Source organism: Theobroma umbraticum, unplaced genomic scaffold (assembly GCF_002168275.2).
Source record: "Theobroma umbraticum cultivar Fairchild unplaced genomic scaffold, ASM216827v3 scaffold_30.0, whole genome shotgun sequence".
NCBI lineage: Eukaryota > Viridiplantae > Streptophyta > Magnoliopsida > Malvales > Malvaceae > Theobroma > Theobroma umbraticum.
In genome coordinates this window covers 15,207,219-15,215,638 of record NW_018397254.1, presented here as the reverse complement: position 1 = coordinate 15,215,638, position 8,420 = coordinate 15,207,219, and the positions used below count along the sequence as shown (strand labels likewise).

Sequence of the window (8,420 nt, the reverse complement as noted above, 5' to 3'; positions counted from 1 at the left end):
AAAGGAGTGGCTCTTATTCCTATATTTTTGTGAGAATATTGGATTTCTGTAAGAGGAGGATATTTAGATTCAATTTCTCCTTTATTGGTTTGCCATTTTGTTGTATGATTTAAAGTGTTTAATTGGGGTTGCTCATATTGTTCAAACCATTCAAAGAAATCTATTAATATTTTATGTTTTTCCATGAATTGATAATAATTTTGTAGTATTTGATCTTTTTGTGAATCATATGTCTTGAAATAATGTTTTCTTTTCTGTTTATTCTTTTCGGAACTAAACTGTTTTCTACACCAATCTTTGTTGATTTCAAAATCTTTTTCTAAAACAAATATTTCTGAATCATTTTCTTGAGTAATATTGGGATTATTGGTCATTGATGAATATGTGGGAGACATATTTGGGCTGTTTGAAGGTGTGATTTCTTGTCTGTTATAAACAGGTTGGGGTATATTTGGAGAATTATTTACAGATTGGAGATTTGTCCTAACTGTGGGGAGTGAGGATACAGAGGCTCTAGCCGTTCTGAAGTCTGTTTCTATGTTTGAAACTGACTCTATATTGAAAGATCTTCTAGATGGAACTCTTTGTGGCCTATTGAAGACTAGTTCTACCGAACCATCTCTGAATTGTTGTATTTGATTTATTTCTATATTTTGTATAGGAACAGGACTTATCACTCCCTCTATTTTCCATTTATTTGGAAGTTGTACTTCATGCCATTGTATGGTTTTAGGTATGGCAGTATGGGATCTGGTCACATCTGTCTGGATTAATAAAGTTTCTCCTTTTGGGCTATGGATTAAAGCTTTAGTGTTGATTACAGAATACATTGCTTTATAATATAATCTGTAGACAACGGTTAAAGGTTCAGATCCAGGTAGCATTTTGTAATTATGAGTTTGTATTTGAAGTGTTAATGAATTTAATATATTTCTGTCATTTAATGAAACCATGAAGTTTGGAAAGCAATTGAAATGTATTGGTCCTCGACATAGACTTGTTTCTATGGTTCCTAGAAGTGAATCATTAAACTGGAGATGTCTTTTATCTCGTAGGACAATTAATATTGAGGTATCTAACCCTTCTTTAGTTAATGGTTTTGCTCCTACTTGAATTAAACCATAATGAATGTAATTATAGTTTTGATTTTTTAACTTAGTTATTGTTTCTTGATCTAAGAGAGGTATATTTTGAAATTGGTTTTGTATTGGAATACTTTTCTCTTTTGTTTTTATGAGATATCCACAGAAAGAATTTAGATGTAAAGAATGGAATGTTGATGTTTTGTAAATTTGGTTTTGAGGGACTCTAGGAATCTCCCAATCATCCATTTCTTGAATTATATTTTCATAATGAATATTTTCTTCATTGATTTTTGGGTTTTGAATACTAGAACCAGAACCGGAGCAAGAGGTGTTTCTTAGAAACGGAAACATTTTGGAGATTTATTTTCTTTTCTTACATAAGGGGCTTCTAAGACGCAGATGAACTGTGAGGATACTGCCTACAGGGAGAAATATATCCTAACAACGCCAACCTAAGGCTTCCAACGGATTGTTTCTCAAGGACTCAGCAGGAATCAACACAATATTCATGCAATGCCTTTAAAACCAGAACTCAGATAAGAAAATAAAATCCAAAAGTTTTGCTTAGAAGTAAATACCTCTTGAACCGGAGAGGCTCTGATACCAAAATCTACCAAAATCTAGGGTATATGCCCATACTCGCCATAGTGAACCTTAGGCTTTGTTGGTATAAGCAACCCCTCTTTAAAGTTTTTCTATTTGACATTCATGTGAATCACAATTAGAAGTTGGACAATTAGACAAATTGTGGTTTATGACAACTTTTACTTTTTGAATTGAAAATTTTAATACCCAGGATTTATTGGGATTTTGATTTTTTACATCCAATATTTAAAGGTATAAAAATATCCTTCCCCCTAATCAAGGCTTTATATATTAAACAATGAAAAATTAACCTTGCTAATGGGAAAAGCTTTTAATTAATTCTCATTGCGAATTGTAATCTTGATTGCATAGCGTTTCCCAACTTCTGTGCTATATAGAGCTCTCAAATCAAATATTCTTAGTGATCACAAGGTCCATTAATTTATCTGAATTTGACATTGAGATAGTTTAAGAGAAAGGCAGATGGCTTCTGATGGTGTGAGTAGGAGATGTTAGACTTTCAAAATAACACCCATGATGATCATCTTATTTGGATTGACTATCAAAGGATAAGGGTTACCTTTTAATCTTAGTAAATTTCAGTTATCAAGATTATCTAATTTTAGAATTATTCGGTAAAAAGTTATCGAGGTTATTTTATAAGAATTCTCAAGTTATATATAAAGTGAAAAATAGGCTTAGTTGTTCCACTGTATTATACACAACAACAATTCATTAAGAGTGATAACAAATTTACTTAAGTAGGAGACTCTCTTCCCTCTAAGAGAAAAACCTCTCCAAAGGAATTTTGTATTAACCTTAAAAAAATAAAAGATTGGTATGTATTTATATATAATATAAGTTTTTTTCACAATTTTTATAAATAGATAGTTTGTTTCCTTACATTTGATAATCCCTTTCCTAAAACTTTATGCCATTTGAAAAATGAATATTTAATTTGAAACAAGGGGAGTAGTATTTACTCTTGTACTCAGACACACTTGTTGCTCTTTTTACTTTTAAGAAAAGTTAAATTCCAACAATACCAAACTTAACTTATATTAAAAATGGATGATCGTAAGATAGGCAAGAGATAATATCTTATCATGGTAACCATTTAACAAATAATTACTCAATTTTTTTCTAATAATGCAATAATTGCACAATTAATAAATCCAGCCTTAGCTTTCCCATCATCCACAGAGCTGTCATCAAACACTCCGGTAATGCATCACTTTGACACGATTAGCAATTAGTTACAGTAATTGAAGAGAATTGAAAGGAACATATCTCTCCTGCCAAACGAACAGCACTTTCAGAAATTATTGAAACTATTAAGGCTGGCCAGTGGTTCCTTGTTTGCTCTTTTGTTGAACATAAGAGCTGCATTTTTGGGTGCTCAGGCCATTGAGAAAAACATGGAAAGATCCTCCCTTCAAATTTCAATATTAGATCGTATAAGAGCACTTTGTTCACCATAGAACAGAAGCCCCTGAGAAGCTCCGTAAACCTGTCAGCTTTTTCTGCTGTCCCAAGCTTACAAAAGACAATGGTAATTGTCGAGGATTAGAATCTGGCTCTCTTAAAACAGTAAAACTCATAGGAAGCAAGAAATGAAGCCCTCCTTTTTTATCATAGTCGAAACTCCTTGTATGTCTGTTGTGTACTTTGCAAGTTAACATCAGAGTCCCCTCATGGAAGAACTAGAACAACAAATTTGGCCTATTCGAAAGCACCGAAGCAAGCTTTTAGTAACACAAGGACCTTGGAATGTGATGCCAAGCATAGCCACCTAGATTGTGTTACATTGATTCCACGAGAATCCCAAAAAGAACTCAACCCTTTTTCTAACTTTGTCTGCGATCTATCCTTGAATGTATCAGGCATTAAATTGTTCGCACCTGAGCCGCCTCACATCAACAAAGAGAGACAAAGCAGGGTTTCTTTGTAATGAAAATTACTATAACAAAGCTCCTAAATTTTGTCCTCTGGAAGGAACTGTCTTCGACAGGTCCGCCAACTAATTGACTATAAAAATTTTCAATGGCAGTTCCTCTGTTCCAAACTTTCCAGACCTAGACTAGAGAAAGCAATGGCTACTTTCTCTTGTCCAATCTCCTTCCCCTTCAGATGTTCTTTAAATGGTAATCATAACCATAACCACAGAGTCGATATCAAAATCAATGGAACTCAGACAGGGCCCATTAAGCTCGACACATTGACTGAAATTGCCGCTGTTGTAAAAGCTGATTCCACTCCTCTTGCTACTGTCCACGAAAACGGGTGCATATGCCAAGAGAAGATTCGGCAGAGGATTCCAACGCAGAAGCAGCTGGTTGATCCTTACCGTCAAGGGCTCATCATTGAAAGGGGAGTTGGCTATAAACAGACTGTTGTCATCCGCTCCTATGAAGTTGGCCCTGATAAAACGGCTACCCTGGAGAGCCTCCTTAATCTTTTCCAGGTGATAAAGCTTAAATTCCTCAAACAAGGGGCTTTGGCCATGATAAAGCTTGGGAATAATTAGTTTATTATATGCATATATATAACTTGTAATGTTCATGCGTATGTATGTAGGAAACGGCACTAAATCATGTTTGGATGTCCGGACTTCTAAGCAATGGATTTGGAGCCACACATGGAATGATGAGGAACAATCTCATATGGGTCGTCTCAAGAATGCACGTCCAAGTGCATCACTATCCCATATGGTCAGCCCTCTCATCATAAAACACGGAACTCAAGGGTTTCTGATTCAAACTACACATGAATTTAAACCACGTTTGACACCCAAATAACCATCTAAACTAATTACGAAGCCTACTGTATTTTGCACCTTTACATAAGGAGCTAAGCACAAATAGTCCACTTGTCGCAGGGGAGAGGTAGTGGAAATCGACACATGGGTTGGTGCATCAGGGAAGAATGGGATGAGGCGAGACTGGCTAATTCGGAGTCAAGCCACCGGCATCACTTACGCACGTGCAACCAGGTGTGCATGGAATCTGTTTATTAGAACATCAAACCAAAAACAAAAAACAGTACATTCCCAGTTTTATCAATACAACAATCATGCTTTCCCTTCATGAAACAGCACTTGGGTAATGATGAACGAGCAAACAAGGCGCCTCTCAAAGATGCCGGAGGAAGTGAGGGATGAAATCTCTCCTTGGTTTATTGAGAAGCAAGCAGTCAAAGAAGATGCTCCCGAGAAAATTGTCAAGTTGGACGACAAAGCAAAATATGTGAACTCTGACTTGAAGGTAATATTTTCAATGATGCTTCAACAACAGCTAGCTAATGGAATGCCTGAAAGAGCAGTCACTAACTATTCTGCTTTCTACCTTAATCATAGCCAAAGAGGAGTGATTTGGACATGAACCACCATGTAAACAATGTCAAGTATGTACGATGGATGCTTGAGGTAAAAGACACAGAATTACCATCAATCTATATAAACTGAACTCTCTCAACTCCAATGTCAGTCTTAAATCATGACTTTCTTTCATTTTGTTGCAGACAATTCCTGACAAATTTTTGGAGTCTCACGAGCTATCTAGTATCGTACTAGAATATAGAAGGGAATGTGGAAGTTCAGATAAAGTTCAATCACTTTGCCAACCAGATGAAGATGGAATTTTTGCAAGTGGTCTGGAACGAAGTCTACTTGAAAATATAGTTTTGGCATCAGGAATCTTGCAAGGAAATGGACACCTAGGCTCCCTGGATATGAAGACATACGGATATACTCATCTCCTCCAAATCAACGGGGAGAGTCAAAATGAAGAGATAGTCAGAGGGAGGACCAGATGGAAGGAAAAGCAATCTACAATGCCGTATTCCACTTAGTAACTAGTGCTTGGTAAGCACGACGGATATTTAGCGAGCTGATCTTCTTAGAACATCATTGAAAACAACCAGGTTCTGACATTAAAGATGCCATGAAGGAAATAATTAAGTAAAAGGCGTAAGGCGGGATGTTTGATTGTGTGGTCCAGTGATCATGGGATTGGAAATCTGAATGGAGATCTTAATAACGTGCCAGGACACTGGCATGGTGCTGCGGTGATGGAAAAGTGAGGTCCTGGAAGGAGTCAAGCCCTGGAAAGGTGTCAGAACAGAACAAGGGTCCTCCATATCTTGAATGAAATAAGTGGCGTTAGTAATGGTGTGGTGATAAATGTAAAAAGAGCTCCAAAAAAAGGCTAGAGTTACTAAAAATCAGGTACTTAATGGGCTGAAGTGGTTACACAGTCTGCCGATATGCATTCAATGGAATCGAGGAATTCAACCAAAGGATGTTATCAATTATCTAGTAAAAAGTTCAAAAGAATTCAATTGTACCAGAACTAGACTGCTCCAACCTCAGAATCATACTGATTAATGAAAAATCATTGCGTAAAATACCCAGCCCACCTAATAACGAGTTCAAGGATTGTTCTAACATTGGTGTTCAACTAATACCAAGCCAAGCTATCTACAAATAAACAGCCTGAAATTGAGCATTCTATAAGAGCAGCAGCCGCAGCTCAAGGTGTAAACCAGGACTGCATAACTTAAGCTAAATCCTTTAATGACCAGGCCACAATATCCCATTGCAAACTTGGAAAATTCACCTGATATAAAAAGATTTCTTTTATTTTTTTTTCTTAAGAGTGAAGTGGCAGCCAAATACAATCAAATAAATTGCATCTGAAAAATGAGACACAGCAATGAAAGCTCCTAAATCTAAAACAGTTCATACTGACAAGTTCGGAAAATTTTGCCACATTGGCAACTGGTGGCAAACTGTGAACTTGCGAGCTTGACATTAGAAGCATTTCTCACTACCTAAGAACAAAGAATAAATATCTTGGACTTGAATCTGTGATCCACTATCCTAAGAATAAGCATTTACAATTTATGAAGGGATAAGTATTTACAGCCATTGACAGATACCCACATCGATAGTAAGTAAACAAAGAATATTGTACCGAATTGCCAAAATTATCGTCTCTTTTTGCTGTAACTCTGATGCAGTTTCCAAGACCAAATGAGAAGGAATAAAACAAGAGCCACTCCAACAGACAACCAGAAAATTACAAACCATTTTGGCATTGGCTTAGGATATAAACCTGATGGTGTGGAAACCAAAAATAGAAGAGGTTAATGCAATTGCAAACTGGAAAAAAAAATTGACTGGAATACCCATTCCCATTAGCGTAGAAACATAGCAACTAGGATAAATCAAATCAACTCTCTTTAACAATTGTATAGTTTGGAACATACCGTGTCCAAACTTGATGCAAATAAGAAGCTCAACGATGCAAATTGCAAGGGAAAGCCAACAAAAAGCTCCAACCTTTTTCACTGGTTTTCTGAAAAAGAAAACAATAGTGTTTAAGTGAAACAAGAAACTATTCATTGGTTATAAACATTTTTCTGGCAGTATATATATTTGCATCCAAACAAATGGAGAGAGAGAGAATACCGGTCTTGAAGGTATGAGTTATACTCACGAATTGTTGGTATTGCTATTAGCCACCACAAGATCAACCTATACACAATCACAGGGTTTCGGGGAGGAATCCAGAGACAAAACTTTAGAAAGAATGTATTGAGTTCTACTGTCAAGAAAACAATGCAAAGGCTGAGAACTTGAATGAAACGCCATGGACCAAGCAGGGGGTGCCATTCATCTTTGTCCCACTGTGCTGGTGTAAATTGACCTAATGTCCGTTTAAACTGACAACAGCAAAGAGCAATGAGCATCACATGACTTGAACTCTTAACTACATTGGTTTGGTGAACCTTCAAAAGCTCTAAAAAAAGCCAAATAAAAGGTCAAGCCCAAGGCTACATTTCATAGCCAAATGAAAAATATGAGAAACAGGAAGTCAAATAAATAGAAACCATATATAAAAAAAAAGGGCAATATTTCCACTTCCAAACAAACTAAGGTTTAAATATTGCAGGAGTTCCATTTATAAAAGTTCCAAGGATTTTGAACAGAAATGGGCTTCGTTAATCACACAGCATAAGCCATGATGTCAAAAAAAAAAGGGAGGGAACTTGCATTATTCTTTAGATAGGTCAAAGATGATATAGTGGCCATAGTTCAGAGCTATAATGCTTATGTAACGAATAAAATGGGAAAAAAGTAATTACACAACAAGAAACATACTTTGCCAATGATGTTCGGCTGGCGACTTATACCAACCCACTCATAAGTTCTCCCATCAAAGTACCTAACAGTATGCATTCCAGCCCAAATACCTACAAGCAAACCAAATATGTTGTCAAAATAGGGTGAAAAAAAAATCCTTAAACTCTTTATTTCCAGACCAGAAACTAGTAACAAAATAATAGTGAAGTCTATATTCATGATAAAAGCTCAGACTAAGTAACTGAGATCACAATAATATAATTGATAATCTATACAAGGAAAAACTGCTATTCCAATTTAGATTGCACATTTTGAGACACTTAAGCAAACTAGGGTAAAAACAGTAAACTGACAGAAGACTACACTCATATATAGGGGTAAAAAAGGGATTCCAAACCCACATCTATGTTATTATATATGGGGAGTAACTGAGTTCAGCATCACAAGTGACACCAACTCAGTTATAAAAGTTACATAAAAATCTAACAAAACAGTATAATATTAAACTATGATTAAATAAGTCATTTGAGATCCTAAATATTATGATTGTGGTCCATTTATTTTTTTCGTTTCCCGTGTACTTCAAACTATTTTTTAACTTTAAA

General features: G+C 35.8%; 2 protein-coding genes across 2 annotated transcripts in view; one reads left to right on the top strand and one right to left on the bottom strand.

Annotated features, from left to right (window-relative positions):
- Positions 1-2,866: 2,866 nt before the first annotated feature.
- LOC110408882 (palmitoyl-acyl carrier protein thioesterase, chloroplastic-like) lies at positions 2,867-6,141 on the top strand. Its single transcript, XM_021418014.1, has 6 exons — positions 2,867-4,134; positions 4,248-4,381; positions 4,549-4,662; positions 4,765-4,933; positions 5,026-5,094; positions 5,190-6,141. The coding sequence occupies exons 1-6, from the start codon at positions 3,763-3,765 to the stop codon at positions 5,517-5,519; spliced, it is 1,188 nt and encodes a 395-aa protein (XP_021273689.1). The 5' UTR covers positions 2,867-3,762; the 3' UTR covers positions 5,520-6,141.
- Positions 6,142-6,287: 146 nt separating this feature from the next.
- The window catches only part of PSS1 (phosphatidyl serine synthase family protein), a 9,550-nt gene continuing 7,417 nt past the window's right edge, over positions 6,288-8,420 (bottom strand). The window contains exons 10-13 of the mRNA XM_021417968.2: positions 7,834-7,925; positions 7,141-7,394; positions 6,939-7,027; positions 6,288-6,784 (exon numbers count right to left, since the gene is read on the bottom strand). Coding sequence (XP_021273643.1) covers positions 6,657-6,784; positions 6,939-7,027; positions 7,141-7,394; positions 7,834-7,925 — 563 coding nt within the window. The 3' untranslated portion in view covers positions 6,288-6,656. The remainder of the gene's footprint in view (positions 6,785-6,938; positions 7,028-7,140; positions 7,395-7,833; positions 7,926-8,420) is intronic.

What these genes read in the sequence shown, in the direction of transcription:
- LOC110408882 (XM_021418014.1), top strand. Translation starts at nt 3,763, where the DNA reads ATGGCTACTTTCTCTTGTCCAATCTCCTTCCCCTTCAGATGTTCTTTA. An exon ending in ATGTGAACTCTGACTTGAAG is followed by an intron (nt 4,934 to 5,025) that starts GTAATATTTTCA and finishes CCTTAATCATAG; the next exon opens with CCAAAGAGGAGTGATTTGGA. An exon ending in ATGTACGATGGATGCTTGAG is followed by an intron (nt 5,095 to 5,189) that starts GTAAAAGACACA and finishes ATTTTGTTGCAG; the next exon opens with ACAATTCCTGACAAATTTTT.